Source organism: Pseudorca crassidens, chromosome 1 (assembly GCF_039906515.1).
Source record: "Pseudorca crassidens isolate mPseCra1 chromosome 1, mPseCra1.hap1, whole genome shotgun sequence".
Taxonomy (NCBI): Eukaryota; Metazoa; Chordata; class Mammalia; order Artiodactyla; family Delphinidae; genus Pseudorca; species Pseudorca crassidens.
In genome coordinates this window covers 145,977,153-145,996,751 of record NC_090296.1, presented here as the reverse complement: position 1 = coordinate 145,996,751, position 19,599 = coordinate 145,977,153, and the positions used below count along the sequence as shown (strand labels likewise).

At 43.5% G+C, this 19,599-nt stretch overlaps 1 protein-coding gene and 1 non-coding gene across 8 annotated transcripts; one reads left to right on the top strand and one right to left on the bottom strand.

Moving 5' to 3' along the window:
* TRNAW-CCA (transfer RNA tryptophan (anticodon CCA)) lies at positions 1 to 73 on the bottom strand. Its single transcript has one exon. It is a non-coding gene; the product is annotated as a tRNA-Trp (tRNA).
* Positions 74 to 9,528: 9,455 nt separating this feature from the next.
* On the top strand, positions 9,529 to 16,285 carry ZNF774 (zinc finger protein 774). 7 transcript variants are annotated; one of them, XM_067697520.1, is made up of 5 exons: positions 9,529 to 9,677; positions 11,418 to 11,530; positions 11,751 to 11,782; positions 14,187 to 14,293; positions 14,766 to 16,285. In XM_067697520.1, exons 2-5 carry the CDS (start codon positions 11,516 to 11,518, stop codon positions 16,004 to 16,006), a joined length of 1,395 nt encoding a protein of 464 aa, XP_067553621.1. In that variant the 5' UTR covers positions 9,529 to 9,677; positions 11,418 to 11,515; the 3' UTR covers positions 16,007 to 16,285. The 7 variants fall into 7 exon arrangements, 4 of the variants coding, with proteins under 4 accessions (XP_067553621.1, XP_067553617.1, XP_067553613.1 ...); XM_067697516.1 differs by having other exon boundaries at positions 9,529 to 9,826; XR_010932522.1 differs by lacking the exons at positions 14,187 to 14,293; positions 14,766 to 16,285 and adding an exon at positions 13,197 to 13,588 and having other exon boundaries at positions 9,529 to 9,826; positions 11,746 to 11,782.
* Positions 16,286 to 19,599: the final 3,314 nt, after the last annotated feature.

Sequence of the window (19,599 nt, the reverse complement as noted above, 5' to 3'; positions counted from 1 at the left end):
TTCCCTAACCAGGGATTGAACCTGGGACCCCTGCATTGGGAGCATGGAGTCTTAACCACTGGACCACCAGGGAAGTCCCAACTGATCCTTTTTTAAATATAAATGTTAGTAGACTACACATTCTGTTCTGCTGATAACATTTTTTTTCATGCAATACTCTATCTTGGAAGGCATTCCACACCAGAACATTTAGATCTGCCTCGTTATTTTTAATGATTACATAGTATTTCCTGGTCTGGGGATTTATAATTCCTTTAGCCAATCTCCTACTGATTGACATTGGGGTTGTTTCTAGTCTTTGGTTAATTGAAACATTATGGCAAACAATATAATATTATCTAGTATACACATCTTTGTGCATATTCATAAGTGTGTCTGTAGGATAAATTCCTAGATGTAGAAATACTGGGTCAACGGAACTATTATTATCTTTAATTATTATTATTACTATTATTAATCTCTAAGAAGTCAGATGTTGGATCCACTCTTCCTTTCTGAAGGCAGATAGTAGCTGTTCACCTAAGCATAAAGAGATCTATATCTGTGCCCTTTGTGAGGAAGAAGTCATTAAGTCCTGGTGCTGACCTCTTGGAAAATTCTAGGATGCCTCTGCTACTTCTCTCCTTTCACACCCTCCTTCTTTCCCCGTTCACAGTGGCACATGACTCCATTCCCACAAAGTTCCTCAATTCCATCCCTCAACTGACACTGAGATGGTGTCTCAGCCTGGGTTCCTTAGAAAACAGGGCCTGAGGCAAAGTTTTTATACTGGCACCTTATGAGGGTGTGTATCCCAGGGAAACAGGGGTGAAGGGGAAAGGGGGTGAAGGAACGAGGAAGAGCAAATAGAAGAGCACGTGTTAGCGCCGTGCTAGCCACTGATTCTGCAAGCACAGTTTGCTTCCTGGGAATCACAGGACATCTTTGAGAAGCCAGGTAAAGCTTCTGCATCTCTGAGCATTCTGTGGGGGGCACCCTGTGGAGGAGGGGCAAGGAGGAGGGATAAACTGATCCATAGGCTGCCGTCTCCCACTGGTCAAAGTTTGCCCCTCATTGTGTCAACTCTTCCTCTCTTATGAGTGGAGCTGCACTACTCGGGCAGCCACAGAGAAAGCTAGAACCCAAGACAGCAGGGTCAGGCTCTGTGGCCAGTGTCACTCTGCAGGTGAGTCAGTGTGCATCCGTGGATTCTGAGGTGGTCCACTGGGTCTCTTACATCAGCAGCAGTAGGGAACCCACACGGCAGAGGATAGAAGCATAGATGCTGGTATGAGGCCTGGCATTGTTGTTTCATGCCCTCATGTCACATGAGGAACATGGAACAGCCGCCACAGAGCAAGTCATTCATTGCTAGTGTTCTGGCCAGAAAGCAAGGCAAATGCAGGACTTGTAATGGCACATAAACTGAGTCTGATACAGGTGGGAACATTGCCATATTTCACTGACCCTGGGATGTACATTTATAACCTTTTAGCATCATTGAAATCAGGATGCGTCTTACAATTGACAGCATGTCTGAGTGTAACTAGCCGTTTTGTTCCCTTTCTTGGTAGTACATAAGTGGCAGGTTAGATGAAATACATTAATTTCTTTAGGCTGATGTGTATCAATGCGTCTCTTGATACCCTGGGACCAGAAATGTTCTCACAAAAGAGGCACTCCCACTTCCTATGGGAAAGACCCTTAACAGGGAAGAGCAATTAGCAAATTCATAAATCAGGGATCTCGAATTTCCATTGTCGATTAATAAACTGTCCTTATGGTTAATATGACCATTCGTTGTTTATAGGTATCCGTGCCTGAAAATGTTTGCTTAGGTCAAGTCCGAGCTGTGAAACAGAAGTTCTTTCATGTGTTCATGGTGAGTAATGGCTTTAATGAAGGCAGAACTCCATGCTAAAGATTAATAAATACCTCATTAGCCTTGACAAAAGAAGTGTGACAACATGACTCCACTCTTTTTTTTTTAAAAGTGTGTATGAGTGTGTTTAACCATTATGTTCCAGGTGTGTGTTTATATTAACATCCCAAATTGTGATGCTCTAAAGTGTAGTCTTTAGAGACTAAATCCTCACTCCTCAAAGTGCAGTCCCTGAACCAGCAGTACTGGACAACACCCAGGAGATTGCTAGAAATGCAGAATCTCAGGCCCCACTCTGGACCTGCTGAATCCAAATATGTATTTAAAAATAATGCAAGCTCACGGGGACTTCCCTGGTGGTCCAGTGCTTAGGACTCCGTGCTTCCATTGCTGGGAGCCCAGGTTTGATCCCTGACCGGGTAACTAAGATCCCACATGCCGCAACTAAGCCGGCGCACCACAATTAGCGAAGCCCATACACTGCAACTAGAGAAGCCCGCGTGCCGCAGCAAAGACCCAGTGCAGCCAAAATAAACAAATTAATCAATTAAAATAAATAAAATAAAATGCAAGCTCCCACATCAACTGCTGAGTGGATAAACAAAATATGGTGGTATATCCATACCATGGAATATTATTCAGCCATAGAAAGGAATGAAGTACTGATACATGCTGTGATGTGGATAAGCTTTGAAAACGTTATGCTAAGTGAAGGCAGCCAGACACAAAAGGCCACAGATTGTATGATTCCATTCATATGAATGTCCAGGATAGGCAAATCCATAAGACAGAAAGTAGATTAGTGTTTGCTTAGGGAATGAGAGAAAGGAGGCATTGGAAGTTCCTGCTGATGGGTAAGGGGTTTCTTTTGGGGGTGATGGAAATATTTGGGAATTAGGTGGTGGTGATAGTTGCTCAACATTGTGAATATACTAAAAACCACTGAGTTGTACACTTAAATTTTTTGAATATTATGTTACATAAATTTTACCTCCAAAAAGTGTTAAAAATGAAGCCAAATGTAGCACATTGCCTGCAACCTTTTAAAAAAATCATATATTGCTTTCTTTTATTCGCACAGGATAGGAAAAGAAAATGCTGCTTAAATCATTATGTTAGAAAGAAATGCCATCTGATATTTATTGTTCCCCAAGTAGTACAACTTAGAAACCTTTGGGATTTATTTTGGATCCTCCATGTAAGTGAATGTAAAGTAAAATTCCCCCATAAATAGAGTGCTGTCGTAACGTCATTGAAGGAAAAATGATCAAAATAATAAAAGGTGTTTAAAAATGAAAAAAAAAAACAAAACTCAATCCCCAGGTGATTCATATGCCTGTTCAAGTTTGAAAACATTGCTCTAAATCCCATCTCCTTGACTGCAAGACCTCAGTGTCCTTCCCCACCCTCACCCGGAAAACTCTTCCTTTTTTTCCTCAGAATCCCCAGATGTGGCACTATTTCACTTGTTTTGCGCATCCCACGTCCTCCTCCTTACCCCTGGCCTGTCTGCAACAGCCCTGAGTCAGAGAGCTGCTCCACCAGGCAGCATTACCATCGCCCACGGGTTAGGAGAGGACCGTCCTTGCTCCAGGTCTGGATTGTATGGCTTCTCCTGTGCCCTGAAGAGCACTGCCAGTGGCCAAGGTCAAGGTCAGCCTCTGTGGAACATGGTTCTCTGTTTCTCGGTCTACTGTCATGATGGAGTGGCAGAAAAAATAAGGCAGACACCTCGCTATTCCCTAAATTGTCTTCCTCTCTTCTCCTCCTCCCCAGGCACCTCTGCATCAAAACACTCCTCTCTCCTCCTTCAAATAAAAAAGGAAAAGACACCAGATGCCCACACGCTTAATAAGCAATGGAGTAGGGAAAGAAAGGGAGGAGTCTCCTCTTCTCCCCAGAGATATCTGAACTCTAGCTTCTGCCCAGCTAAAATTTTCTGTCTCACACACACACACCCACACACACTCTGACATGCAATAAAATATCAACAGTAGTTTTTTAGTGGGTGATAGGATGTCTCTCTTCTTTCTAATTATCTATATTTCTAGTTTTTCAAAAATGAATGAATGCATATTACTTATATACTCATAAAAATAAAGTGTTTTGTTAGAGGAAATAAGAAACTCCCCATGATGATGGAATATGTGTTTTCAACATACATTTTTAAGTAGCGAATTTCTGTCTTGCAAAAATTGGCCTCCGAGGGTAACAAAGCCCTCCTCATACGGTTCACAGTACACAGAAAAGTCTTTTATATGGGATGTAGGGTTACCAGAGACAGGAAATGAGGTTGGTTCCCAGATCTTGGCAGGAGGTGTGGTGGGGAGGCCCTCTAGAAATCTCAGGCTTCCCTCTAAATGAGGACATGCTGAACTCTATCTTCAGTAAAAGAGCGGGTTCTTAAGAGAACTACCCCATTATTACACCAATTGGTGAGAATCCATGCCTGATCCTTTTTATCACGTAGACCTAGGCACTAGATGCTTTGTTTTGAATCTCTAGCAAGGATTTGAATTGGTTAATTATCCTAGAAGTGATTCGGCTTAAAAGGGCTTAAAATTTTTTTACTATTCTTTATTATTAACAAAGTTAATTTAAGTTTCTCATTTTGTTTCTAATTTTATTCCCTTTTATGTGAGTTATCTGAACCTTTTTCACTAAGTTTAAATGGGTCATTCTAAAATATGGCATTAAAAAAATGTGTTCACTGAGGAATATTTAAAATACAGATGAGCAAAAAGTATTTTTATGTTTATGTGTATACACGTGTGTGTGTCTGTGTGTATGTGCGTACAGATGCTTGGATATGTTTTTTAATAGAAATGGTGCATTAGTGGGGAATTTTAAAATTTTGAGTGCCTGAACTGTATCATTCAAACTGGCTTAGTCAAGAAAAGAATATTTATTGACTTGTAAAACAAACCTAAGAAAAGTCAGGGTTATTTCTGGCCTCAGTGACCAAAGACTCAAGTATTCTCGGGGCTGCCTCCTGGCTTCTGCTCTTTGCTTCCCTCTCTCTGCGTTCACCTCATTCTCTCAGACTGCAGTTCGGCTGGTGGGAAACAAGGCTGCCAGTAGCCTGCAGCTTCACCTCTTCCCATTTTCACTTCCAAGAAGGAAAAGGTCTTTTTCCTTTGCTTCTAGCTTAAAAAGTCCCCGGGAAGGTCCCTGATAGGCTCAGCTTGGGTTACTCGCATACTCCCTGACAAATTGTCATGGGCAAGTTGGCCCAGTTCTGTGATTGCCTCAGTGTTGGTCAAGTGCCACCTCTAATCCAAACCCTGTGACAGAGGGACGGTCACGTAATCAGATGGCAGTTCCCATCTGAACCACTGGGTGTTGTTTCCTAAAGAAAGATCGGGTGCTATTGTCCCTAGAAGGATAGTGTGCTGGTAGACAAATGACAGATACTCACTACATACAAATGGGATTATATTCCAGTAACTGTTTTGTGACTCATAAAAAAATTTTCATTTTTCCATGTTCTACAACATAATTTCAATGATAATAGAATATAATGGCAGAATAGTGTTCTATTCTGGAATGCAAACATGACAACTGGAAGTGACCATGAGGACAAGACCCACACACTGATGTTGGCAGAGCAGGAAGAGAGGACGCCTAGATTCTTGATATCATCTCAGAGTCGCTGCACCAGCGCTACACTTCTTCTTGTTTTTTGGGTTTTGGTTTATTTATTTATTTATTTAGGCCGCACCTCAGGGCATGTGGAACTTCCCTGACCAGGGGTGAACTGGCGTCCCCTGCACTGGAAGCACGGAGTCTTAACCACTGGACCGCCAGGGAAGTCCAGCCCTACACTTCTTTTTTTTTTTTAATACATTTATTTATTTATTTATGGCTGCGTTGGGTCTTCGTTGCTGTGCATAGGCTTTCTCTAGTTGCGGCGAGCGGGGGCTACTCTTTGTTGCAGTGCATGGGCTTCTCATTGCGGTGGCTTCTTTTGTTGCAGAGCACGGGCTCTAGGTGCGCGGGCTTCAGTAGTTGTGGCACATGGGCTCAGTAGTTGTGGCTCGCAGGCTCTAGAGCACAGGCTCAGTAGTTGTGGTGCACGGGCTTAGTTCCTGCGCGGCATGTGGGACTTCCCGGACCAGGGCTCGAACCTGTGTCCCCTGCATTGGCAAGCAGATTCTTAACCACTGCACCACCAGGGAAGTCCTACACTTCTTGATACCTGAGAAAAATAACACCTGATTTGGCTAAACCACAGTGGTCAAGTGCTGTTCCCTATAAATGTACTTCCAGGCAGCCATTAAAAGTAGGCCAGGAAATTTATCATCAGTGAAGGGGGATGGCAGTGATGATAAAAACCCCAGAGAGGTTGAAAGGGAAACCGAAATAATGGAAAGTACAGCCTATTTTTTTTTTGAACTATTAAAGGAAACTGACCCATAAAGCATCCCTGAGTCAACCTGAGGCAGTTACAGCAGGGTGGAAATGGCAGCCACAGCTGAACTGAGCAGAAAGAGGGTTAGAGGTAGTACCCAAGGCTTCTCTGATGCTAGGTAGCATGAAGGGTTCCAGAAGTCCCTAAGAGCTCCCAGTGAGAGGGATGGAAGTAGCTGAAGCTGGAGCTAGGAAGCATCCCAAAGCGTCACCATGTGACCCAAGGCTTCTGGGTAGCAGACAAAGAAGGCACCAGAGAAAAAAGACCACCAGGCTTGAATGGGGAAGGAGGGGATGCGACCAGTACAGAGGCCAGAGCAGAGATCTGGTTAGGCGTGAGCTGCACCTCAAGTGGAGTGAGCAGGAGCTGGTGGAGAAGATCAGCTGGAGAACTAGGGTCCTTTCTCCTCGCACCTAAATAACGTCTTGGGAAGGGAGTAAGTGGAGGGAAGACCTTTGGAGGAGACAGCTTTCAGAGGGAATATGAATTTCAAATTGACTAAGATTTACCCAAAAGTAGACTTTTTTTTTTTAACCCAGAAGAGACTGTTAACTGGTAAGCTGAAGAACTGCCCAGTAAAGAGAATCTCCTGAGAAATCTAAGTTCAATTATAGAGATATTTTTAAAATTTTTGTACATTTGGCTCATAGTGTATGCATTGTGACTCCCCCCAACCCCAAGTTCCCCATACATATAGATCTCTACTATAAGTTTCCTTAAAGAGGTGTCACAGGAGTTTGACATTATGTCACAAGGAAAATGTCCTAAAATCTGCTTTAGACCTGTGGGAGCCAGCCACAATGACTCTTGCTTCCTAGTGTTCATGTCCTTGTGTAGCCCCTCTCCCACACTGTACCAGGGTTGGTCTGTGTCACCAAGAGCATACGGCAGAGGGGTGGCATATCCCTACTAAGATGAGGTTCCTATCTCTCATAGATCACTCACTCTGGGGAAACCAGTTGCCATGTTATGAAGACAGGCCTGCGTGAGGAAACAGTCATATGAGTGATCTTGGAAGCAGGTCTAGCCCCAGTAGGGCCTTCAGATAACTGCAGCCCCAACTGACATCCAGACTGTAACCTCATGAGAGACCCTCAATTAGAGACACTCAGCTAATCTGACTCACAGAAACTGTAAGATAATAAATGTTTGTTGTTTTAAACTACTAAGTTTGGGGGTAATTTGTTATGCAACAAAAGATAACGAATATACTCCCTCTCATAAAAATTTCAGTTATAGCACCTGCCAAAAATCTTTCTCTTTTCATTCTCCAGGAGGTCCTTTCACAGTTTCGCTCCCTCCCCCACTTCCTCCTCTCTGCCACATTCTTTTTTTTAAAAAAATATTTATTTATTTATTTATTTTGGCTTCGGCAGGTCGTAGTTGCGGTACACAGACTTCTTAGTTGTGGCATGCAGACTCCCAGCCGTGGCACACATGCATACAGAATCTAGTTCCCCGACCAAGCATCAAACCCAGGCCCCCTGTATTGGGAACTCGGAGTCTTACCCACTGGACCACTAAGGAAGTTCCTCTCTGCCACACTCTTAAGCACCCAAATCCCAACAGGTTATGGTCCTTAAAAAAAAAAAAAAAAGTAAAAATAAATAAATAAAATAAAATGAAGATCAAAACAAAACAAAAACAGGTTATGGTCCTCTCTCCAAGTGGCCACCTGAGGTACATGGTCTTGTTTTCTCTACTGACTTCCTTGTGGAAACCAAGCTTCTCTGCCCCCCTTCCCACCCTTTCCACCTTCTCCCCACACACCTGATAATGGTAAATAAGAGACTGAGGCAAAAGAAATAAGCCAGAGAGAGAGAGAGAGAGAGAGAAGGGGCAGGTGATAGGCATCAGCCAGACTCTGTGATTCTTCATTCATCTTCCCTCCACATTCCCTGCTGATTGATTGAAGAACTACAGAATCTCCCCTGATGGCAGAATACCAGAAAGATTTCTGAGAGGCCTAGAGATACCTTTGATTCTCTAGGGCCTGAGCTATGTTCCAGTCACATGAGGCCTGGAAACCTCTAGGTTTCCTGGACGTTCCTTGCTGTTCCTGCAAAGCAAGACCAGACATTTGTTTATAGTGGACAGAATTCCCTAAACTGCGATTGTGGTTATCTCACAGATGACTACAATTATATAGCAAATACTGAGACGCCACTGGTTATATAAAAAAAAGAAGAAAAGACAAAATATTACTTCATATTTAGTGTCTTTTATGGTTTATCTCCCCTATTGGACTGTGAGCTTCATGAAAGCAAGGATCACGTGTGATTCCTGTGGGTAACCACAGTGCCCAGAACAGTCTTGAGTACAGAACATTCCCAGTGAATATTTGTTAGAAGATGCACCATACATGTTTGTTGAAGGAATGGTTGAATTGGCATCAAAGGAGTCTAATACATTAGCCCATTGGCTGGTAATTCTAAGCTTTTTACAGTTCATCGCAAAATGTACTTTCCTTTTTTCAGTTGGAGTGAATCAAGAGTAGACAGGCATGTTTTTTTCATTGTGAGGAAAGGCTTTTATTATTTTTTAGGTTCTGCCCCAGCACCCCCGCAAAGAGAGCCAACACTGGCTCTCACGTAAGATCCAGGAGTCTCCGCAGTTTGGAACCCAACACCACATTTCCTAGAATACTTGACGCCCTCGCAGGCCTCCTCTGGCTATAATGGAAAAGGGATATGCCTGGGAACTGTGCTGCTAATAGAAGGAAGCAGAACGTCTATTTTCCACTAATGGCTCCTGATTGGGGTTTGTTATGCCCAGTCTGAATTGACCTGGAACTTGGCCGCGGCTCTGGCCGCCCCGGGGTAAGGCGGGGGACCCAGCAGAGGCGACTGCACCGCAAGGTTATAGCGCTGAGCTGCTCCACGCTCTGGAAGGTGCCAGAGCGCGGGAGATGCTGTGGTTGGTAAAGGCTGCTCGGCGCTAGTCAGGTGAGGCCTGGAGGTTCGCATCTGCAGATCCATCTTTGGGTGTACAGTCTTTGGATCCTCTTCTCAGCTCTGAAGAGGCGGTTCCAGCGGTCGGGTAGCTCGGGTGAACTGGGTTTAGCCCTTGTCACCGCTCGGAACTGGGTGTCCCGGGACTCCCAGTCCTTTTAGGTCTTGCTCAGGACTACATTTCCCAAAAGGCTCCGCGGTGATTGAAAGCTCTATCAGCCTATGGACGGGGGAGACTTCTCATCCCAGAAACTGAGAAGCCAATGGCAAGAGGACGGGGGCGGTATTTTCCGGCTGCTGGCTGTCTTGTCCAGAGTCCCACCTGTGTCCCCACAGCCCTGTCACGAATCCCAGTCGGGTTCTGGGCGGGACTGCCACGGCGTTGCGGGCCGGGTGCGGCTCGGCGGTGGAGGACTCTCACTTCGTGCTCCATCCCGGGCTGGGCCCCGGGGCGGTGAGTGATCCGGGGAAGGAGACTGCGGCTGCAGCCCGGGCGCCGCTGAGGGGCGTGGATGGGGCTCGCCCGCCGCCCCGGCGTTGTCTCTGCCGGGTCCTCGCGCTCGCCTTTCCGAGCCCGCGGGTCTTGCTGAGGAGTGGGGAGAGGTAGCTGCGCTTTTCTCTGCCGGCGTCGGGATAGCTCATCCTCTTAATTTTTTTGCTCCTCGGTGGTGGTCCTCTGGTTTCAGTTTAGCTTTGCGACCCTTTGACCGCTGCACCTAGATTAGGGCCTACAGCACCGCGAGGGAGGAGAATGGGTGTCGGCCCTACCCGTGCGGTCATGTTCCTATTAATAAACCCAGTGAACAAACTAGTGCTTCTCACAATGGCACTTAGTCACAGCACCTCAGCGGTCTAGGGCCTTTGAGGTCTCCTGTACGGGGGGGCAGGAGACCGGGTGGCAGGAGACCGGGTGGGAAACAGGGTTTCTCTAACCTTGGCTGAGAACTCTCCATCCCGCTGTCTCCTGCAGGTGGGCCCTGCTGTTGGGTTTTGTAATGAATGGAGAAATAAAATGTATGCTCAAAACTCATTACAGTTTTCACTTCCTAATGACATTATTTTTGTTTGTTAAGGTTTTAAACCAGAGAGATGAAATGTATTCCCACGGCTTTTAGGCTCCTAAAAACCCAGTACTTTATAAGTGACCAATAGCAATATGTGTGAATGCATAAATGTTTCCATGAAAAGTGTGTGTATTCTAGTAATGCACAGGTGCTCTGATTGGTGAGACAAAAGATGTGAAAGAGTAAAAGTTCCTCACCCCGGTATGATCCATCCTCCACTGAAATGCAGAATTCTTTGTAGAAGGTTCATCTATTCAATCAGCTGGCTGACTATATTTGTTTTTAGTGGAAACTCTTCAAGGGGGAAAACAAACAAAAAAACAAACATTATCCTATATTACTTTGTGACTCCTAATGCCTAACAGAATATTAATTATTGAATAAATTACTGATCCATCCAGTAACCTGACCATCTCCCCCCAAATAATTTTTTCATGATAGTGATGTTAATTTTATTAATGTGTTAATGATTGTTTTCAGCCCCCAAGCATTTTGTTTTGTGCTTATCGCCATTGAATTTCACTTAATTTTACAGCTTATCCATGTTGTTTTTTAAAATCCATGTCTTTTTAAGTCCCATTTCTGACTGCATTAAACCTTGAAATAGAATGATACCTAGGGCAGTTCCTTTTGGGCTTCTGCATAGTTTGTCCCTTGAAGTTGACACTAAATCTACAAGCCAGGAAAAGTCAGCTATTCTCATAACTAATATGAGTCTAATGAAGTCCGCAATTTCCTACCTAGCTGAGGAAAATGTAGTTGGAGAGAATCCAAAGCTTTCCAGAAATTGAGTTATACCTGTGCACTCTCTCCTCTGTTTATCTTGTCCATCATGGACAATTTGTTCCTCAAAAAGTTAATGTCTCCAAAAGACTGAGCGTTCTGCAGATGTGTTTGGGAGGTCCAGGACTCATTTTGTGATGAGAAAGTTGGCCAAAGGAAAGGTTATGTTAAAACAGAATAAGGAAAGCATCCCTTCTGTGGTTGACAGCATTTACCTCAGAGCTATCTATTCCGGTCAGCGGGTTTTCTTTAGGTATGTTGGGGCCATAGTGGCTGTATTTTGGTTTTGAGACAATGGTGAGAATATCTAAAGAGCTCTTGATGCATACTGAGGTCTCTTGCTGTAGGAACTGATGATGTGGCTGGGGACTTCAGGGACGAGTGGATTACCTGGACACTGCTTAGAGAGTCCTCTTCAGGGATACCACCCAGCACAGTTAGAAGAATGGGCTCTCAAAGGGTAAGGATGCTACTCTCCTTTATCTTAGATATTTTGAGAGGGTTGTTGGTCTCTTAGAGCTTCAGATCTCTGTGAGAGTAATTGTTACCTCCCTGGCAGAAAAAGAATGACTTCCATTTTTATGGCACTTAGTAGTTTGCAGATTTATTTGATATTTATTGTCTTACTGATATCTCACCATAACTCTTTGATATATTTTCATCCCCCTTTTCCAGCTCAGGATCCTGAGACTCAAAAAGTTAAGTGGCAGAGGTGAGAGTTCAACCCAGGTCTTTGTGGAAAAGGGGGAGCTCTCCCCATGGCTTTTTTCCTGTCACTTAAAAAAAAAACAACCCTCCAGTGCTCTTTCTAAAACACTGTGGCAGGACTTCCCTGGCCGTCCAGTGGATAAGACTCCATGCTCCCACTGCAGGGGGCGCCGGTTCAATCCCTGGTTAGGGAACTAAGATCCTGCATGCTGCACCGTGTGGCCAAAAAAAAAAAAACGAAAAAAAGGGGGGAAAAAATACCATGGCAATGCCTTCTCCCTGCTTTACTTCATATCTAATACACAAGTGATACGTACTCACAAAAAAAGGCAAGCAAAATGAAAACAACAGTCATCCATCCCACTGCTGAAGAGTTACGATCCTTCCAGCCATTTTCCTAAGCATATATACAATTAAAAAAAAAAGAAAAGAAAAGAAAAAAATTGGGATCATACTGAATATTCAGTTGTAAATCTTACTTTCTTACACATTGTATTGTGAATATATTTTGACAATAAATATCTGTACATTACTTAAAATAACCACTTAGTATTTTGTTTTATGGAATACAGCAATTACATTAAATTGAACCATATATGTGACCATTTTTTGACCACTTTTTACCTATAAACTGCCAATTTCATATGGCTCAATCAAATGTAATTATTTCTTCGTTGAGGGACATTTAGGTTATTTCAAATTTTCAGCTATATTGTGATGATGATCTCTTAGCTAATTGTCTTTTTGAAAGTATTGTTTATTGAAGCATAATGAGTTAATAATTAGCTAATATATCTTTTGCACAACTTTCTTTCTTTTTCTTTTCTTTTCTTTTTTTTTTTACTTTTTTTCATTTCCTTAGAATTCCCAGAATTAGAATTGCTGGGTTTGAGAATAGATTTCTAAGGTATTTGGTGTTTTTGAAAAATGCCTTCCAAAAAGATTGAACCAAGCTATTTATTTCTGTTAGCATTGTATGAAAGTGTCCATTTCTTCATATTCTATCATGGTAGGTATCATAATCTAAGAGTCTGGATAAAATAATAGTAATAGCTAACATTTACTGAGGACTTAATCACTTAATCCTCACGACAACTCTGTAAGGTGGGTTTTATCATTATCCCTAATTTATAGATGAAGACACTGAGACACAGAGAGTTTAAGTAACTTTCCTGAGGTCACACAGCTAGTAAGAGGCAGAGTTAGGATTCAAATTCAGGCAATATGACTCTTGAGTTTGCACTCTTTACCTCTACACTATATTGCCTAAGTATATCATTGTTTTAATTTGAATTTCTTTGGTTAATGTTGAGGTTAAAAGTTTTCCACATATTTATAAGCTGCTTGTATTTCTTTCTTTTCTGAATTGCCTATTCATGTTCTTTGTCCATTTTTTTGTTTTTGTTTTTTCTTACAAGTGTTTGTCTTTTTCTCATGGCAATACCGACTGCTGCCCTTCTGGGAAAATTTAAAAAGTAAACATGGGGCTTACTTGGTGGTGCAGTGGTTAAGAATCCGCCTGCCAATGCAGGGGCACGGGTTCATGCCCTGGTCTGGGAAGATCTCACATGCGGCGGAGCAACTAAGCCCGTGCGCCGCAACTACTGAGCCTGCGCTCTAGAGCCCGCGAGCCACAACTACTGAAGCCACATGCCTAGAGCCCGTGCTCCACAACAAGAGAAGCTACCACAATGAGAAACCCACGCACCGCAGCTAGAGAAAGCCTGCGCGCAGCAAAAAAGACCCAACGCAGCCAAAAATAAATAAATATTTTTAAAATAAATAAATAAAAAATAAAAAGTAAACATTATAGTTATAGTTAACTTCCTTGATTCTTTCTAAGGGGGAGGTCATGGCAGCTTTGTTTTGATAAAATTATATCTCCACGTGGGCTTCCCTGGTGGCGTGGTGTTTGAGAGTATGCCTGCCGATGCAGGAGACACAGGTTCGCGTCCCGGTCCGGGAGGATCCCACATGCCGCGGAGCGGCTGGGCCCGTGAGCCATGGCCGCTGAGCCTGCGGCACGTCCGGAGCCTGTGCTCCACAATGGGAGCGGCCACATCAGTGAGAGGCCCGCGTACCGAACAAAACAAAACAAAACAAAATTATATCTCCACATGGGTTTAGCCTTGTGCCTTGAGAGATGAGTTATTGTGCTTATTCTAGAATTTCTATCACCCAAGTCTGATTTTTTTTTTTTTTAATGGGAGGAAAAGAGCTTTTTCTCAGCCTCTTGGGGAGAGCACCCTTTTTTATCACTTCATCATGGCTGCCCTTTTAAAGAGACTTAACACACATTAGAGTTTCCTGGGGTGTTCTACTCCACCTAGGGAAGAAGGGGGGATTGCATTTTGCTCAGGCCTTGTGTGATGGCTCACATTAACATCCTGTGTTCACCTTCCTTATAGGATTTCTAGACCAAGTGCAATCTCCCAGCTAGAGCAGAAGGAAGAGCCATGGGTCCTACCACTCCAAAATTTTGAGACTAGGAAGATCCTGAGGGAAAGTCACACAGGTGAGATGTGTTACCCAGTGGGCAGAAATCTAGCGTTTCAGCCCTTGTTTAAATGAGGAATTTGGAATGCTGCCCTAGACTTTTGTTCTTACTATTAGAAGGTTAAATTTGACTTCCTGGGCAATCAGTCATTGACCAGATAAAGTCTTCATTTTAAGTAAACATTTCACTTTTGTCTAGACTCTAACATCTTTGAGAGGAGTTGCCCAATTTTGACAATATATGGTATACTCTTGATATGAAGGTCCCCTCAAGATTCACCTGACCATTTTAAAATAAAAAGGGATTAGGAATTCATGTTTTCTGTAAGCTCAATGATCTTCAATAAACTTTTCACAAAGTGAAAACGAGAGTAGTCAAACTAAATGTGGTCTGTTGCAAAAACACTAATTTTTATCTTTCTTGCTGCTTTCTGATGATCTTTCCTGATAAGTGATAACTTTATTCTCTGTTACTTCTGTTAATTTTTCAGACTTTAAGAATCAGGTGGTAAAACTCAATCAGGACATTTCTGAAACAGCAGAACAATGTGGAACATCCTCAGAAAGGGCCAAGAAAGATATTTCTCATGCTCCTCGTTGGGGAGGAAACTGGGAGAGGGGTCTTGAATTAGAAGGGCAGCATGGAACCCTTCTAGGAAAGGGCCAGCAGGAGCCCTTTTCACAGGAGAAGGAATTAAACAAGCTCCTGGAAGGATATATAGGAAAGAAGCCGATGTGTGCAGAATGTGGAAAAAGCTTTAACCAGAGTTCCTATCTCATAAGACACCTAAGAACCCATACCGGTGAGAGGCCTTATAAATGCATGGAGTGTGGGAAAGGCTTCAAACAGAGTTCAGACCTTGTCACCCACCACAGAACACACACGGGGGAGAAACCCTACCAATGCCATGGATGTGGGAAAAAATTCAGCGACAGCTCAACCCTCATCAAACATCAGAGAACCCACACAGGTGAGAGACCCCACGAGTGCCCGGAGTGTGGGAAGACTTTCGGACGGAAACCACACCTCATAATGCACCAAAGAACCCACACAGGAGAGAAGCCCTACACGTGCCTCGAGTGTCATAAAAGCTTTAGTCGCAGCTCCAATTTCATCACCCACCAGAGGACCCACACGGGAGTGAAGCCTTACAGGTGTAATGACTGTGGGGAGAGTTTCAGCCAGAGCTCGGATTTGATTAAGCACCAGCGAACCCACACAGGAGAACGGCCCTTTAAGTGCCCGGAGTGCGGGAAGGGCTTTAGAGATAGTTCCCATTTTGTGGCTCACATGAGCACTCACTCAGGAGAAAGGCCGTTCAGTTGTCCTTACTGCCACAAAAGTTTCAGTCAGAGCTCGCATCTGGTCACGCACCAGAGGACACACACAGGTGAGAGGCCTTTTCAGTGTGACAGCTGTGGGAAAGGATTTGCCGACAGCTCTGCCCTCATCAAGCACCAACGGATCCACACAGGAGAAAGACCCTATAAATGTGGCGAGTGTGGGAAGAGCTTCAATCAGAGCTCCCACTTCATTACCCATCAACGAATCCACTTAGGAGACAGACCCTATCACTGTCCTGAGTGTGCCAAAACCTTCAATCAGCGTTCCCATTTTCTCACACACCAGAGAACACATACGGGAGAAAAACCGTTTCACTGTAGTAAATGTGACAAGAGCTTCCGACAGAAGGCACACCTTTTATGCCATCAGAACACCCATTTGATCTAGGAGATAGTCTTTAATGGTTCTTCTCCTCCCTTTCAAATTTCCATTGCTATTATCTTTAAGCGCTCCAAATAGAGAAAACCTGAAACTGGGTGTCGGCGGCTCAAGTCGGGCCCTGATCTGTTCTCTTTTTCCGTGCTTTAATGGTGAGGATAAACCTACAGGGTCCAAATAATGTTCTAAACACAAAAGGCATTCCTTCAGTGTTTTTGACTGACTCTTGGACAGAAAAATGTGAGTTTAATGCTTGATGCCTGGTTACTAAAAGAGAAGTGAGATAAATGTAGTCACATTCTCATCGTTAATGATTCATATTTGATATCTTATACAAAGCCCTTGATACAATGCCTGGCCTTTAAAAGACACTCAGTACAGGGTTGGTTGCTTTCATCAGCCTTATTACTCAATGAGGAATTTATTATTGCAGCCCCACAAGCCCAGAACTTGCAAGAAATTAGACTGGAACTAGAAGATTCGGGGTGTGAACACATAGATTTAATAAAACAGAAAACACTCTCCTAATCCAGTGCTATGCAGTCACCAGATGTCTCATTGCCCTGACAAGGCAGAATTATCATAGAGGATGTCTGCAGTCTTGTGACTTGGAGACTAGAAGAATTTTAGAAGCTCTTTGTACAGCAGTGTATGAGGTACTCCCCCTGGAAGTTTGCTGCCATCTGAGGCATAGAAAATATCCTGTGATGAACAGTCCAGAGGAACCTGGATGAGGACTGTAAAATTCTGGAAGCAAAGTTGCTGAGAATGTTAAATGATATTGCAGGGATCCTTCCCGGCATTTAGCTGAAGGATGTAACCCTTGTTTTGTAATTTGCTGGGTCACTGGCCCTTTAGTTGTAAGTTAAGGCAAGTCTCTGATCCTTTTAGGGTCATTCATTTTATGCACTAGTATAGTCCTCTATTTAATTGAAGAAATGGAGGGAAGGCAGTGTGTTGGAAGGCACACCAACTTCGTTGAGAAGGTGAGGTGTTTGTGTCTTGGCCCCTTGACACTTAATTTGGCCAGACTTTCCCCTTCTCTCAGGCCCTACCTTACTTACCTCACAAGGTTACTGTGAGGATCTGATACATATACACGCACGTGCACACACACGCAAGCACTTTGTTGTTAAACTATAAAGTGTAATACCTGTAAAGTTTAATGTTACGGTATTGTTGCCAGTGTCTTTTCTTCCAAGGAGCTGTGGCTAATGTTTCCGAAGGTGTCCCACTTTCTCTCATATTGAGGGACTTCTTTTTTTACCTATTGAAAACCTAAGGCCTTCAAATGCTCAACTCATTATGTGACTCATTACGGGTCACGTGATGAACTAACAGAAGAGCCAGGATATCTCTGCAGGTCTCCTCTTCAACAACATGGAACAGACCAGCTCTAGGATTTGTTAGAGTGTCTCTGAGACACCACAGGCCTGGAGGACCCATATTATATCCATCAAACCACTCTGAATTTGGAAATGATGGAGGGATGTAGCCTACATGCCCGAGAGCTTTATAGGGTCCTGTGCTGGGGTCCTCGATCCTCATGGCAGATATAAGTGGTTAAGGAGGGAGTTGGGTGTTGAACACTCCAGAGAGAAGAGTGGGGGACTGAAGGTGTTTTCTTTCAAGCTTTCCTGTGTCAATACAGACTAAATTAATACATCAGCCTTGGAACACTAGTTCTCTTCCATTATATGGAGTACCACCTGAGTGCTGTAACTCATGTGGGGATAGAACTCAGCTGATAACCTAAACTCTTTCTTTAATAGGTAATTATCAGAAAAAAAAAAATCTGGGGCTTCCCTGGTGGCGCAGTGGTTGGGAGTCCGCCTGCCGATGCAGGGGACGCGGGTTTGTGCCCTGGTCCGGGAAGATCCCACATGCCGCGGAGTGGCTGGGCCTGTGAGCCATGGTCGCTGGGCCTGCGCGTCCGGAGCCTGTGCTCCTCAGCGGGAGAGGCCACAACAGTGAGAGGCCCGCGTACCGCAAAAAAAAAAAAAAAAAAAAATCTGGTTAATCCAGAGATGTAAATTCTTAAAATGTGAGCCCAGACCAGTAGCATTATCATCACCTGGACACTTGTTAGAAATGCAAATTCTAAGTCCCCACCCCAGACCTACTGAACTGGAAACTCTAGGGGTGGGGTCCAGCAATATGTGGCTTAATAAGCCCTCCAGGTGATTATAATGCATACCCAAGGTTGAGAACCACTGCTTTAAAAGGTAGCTCTTCTACTAAATGTAGACACAGTACTATTATTGCTCCTACCAAAAATGAACAGTGATTTTGTAATCATCAAATACTCCAGTCAATTTTCACGTTTCCCTAATTATCTTGTGTTTTTTGTTTTTATTTATTTATTTATTTTTTTGGCCTTGCTGCATGGTTTGCGGGATCTCAGTTCCCCGACCAGGAATTGAACCTGGGCCGCTGCAGCGAAAGTGCCGAGTCCTAACCACTGGACCGCCAGGGAATTCCCTGTTTTTATTTTTTAGAGACCAAATAAGGTCTCTACATTCAATTGGTTGATATATTCCTCACAAAATCCTCCCTCTTCTCTCTCTCTCTCACTTTTTCTTGTATTTCATTTGTTGAAAAAAAACCTTGTCCTTTAACTGTCTCCCACAGGTCTGTATTTGGCTAATTCCATCCTATGGGGGTCCTTTAACATGCTCCTCTATCCTCTGCTTTCCTAATATTGGTAGTTGGATCTGTAAACATGATCAGGTTCAGATTTGGGAGAGGGGGGGCAAGAATACTCCATAGTGATCTTATGTAACTTCTATCAAGAGGTACCTGGCGTTTTGTTTTTGTTTTCGTTTTTCTGTCTCTTTTCTTGTAATGTTAGCAGCCATCGATAAGCCCTGATTTCACTTCGGTTTGCCAAATGATGATATTTTAAATCCGTCGCTCCTTCTTCATTTATTAGTTGAAATACTTCTATAAAGAGAACTACCCCTAATCAACTATTTGGTTTTTCCCTGAGGTACAGTTTGTATAGGAACAGCACAACAGCTGCTTGATTAGGACTCCTTTGATTTTTTTTTTTAATATCACTATATAAATTTTGGCCTCCATGCCTTAGATTTCGGAGCCCCTTCCAGTGAGAGACTCTTCTCTGACAGGACATTTATACATGCATACAACTCAGAATAACTTTTCTCATGGCCTTTGATGTTTTTCTCCTGCCTACCCCTCTCCAGTTTGTCTAGGTTCGCCAGAAAGCATTGTGCTGAAGAGCTCACTAAATACTTGAGTGATTCCTCAGGGATGGACTTGCTAAGTTGCCAATTAATATTTCCCGATACTATCCAGGCCTGAAAACAGGAGAGGAAATTACATTCCCATTAGCTGGGAATGGTTTTACATCCCTTTCATGGTAATATGAGAGTATACCATCTTCATTTATCTTATCTACCCAAGCATTGTTCTAAATCAAATATGATCAGTATGTTAAATAATAACAGCAATAAGGTATAACAATCAGATCAGAAGGTAAGGAAAAAAACTGGCAGGCAGAGGTACGGGGTAATTCATGTGAAATCCAGGCGTACCATCTCTCCAGGGGAGGAAGTGTTTCGGCCTGGGGCGGGGGTACA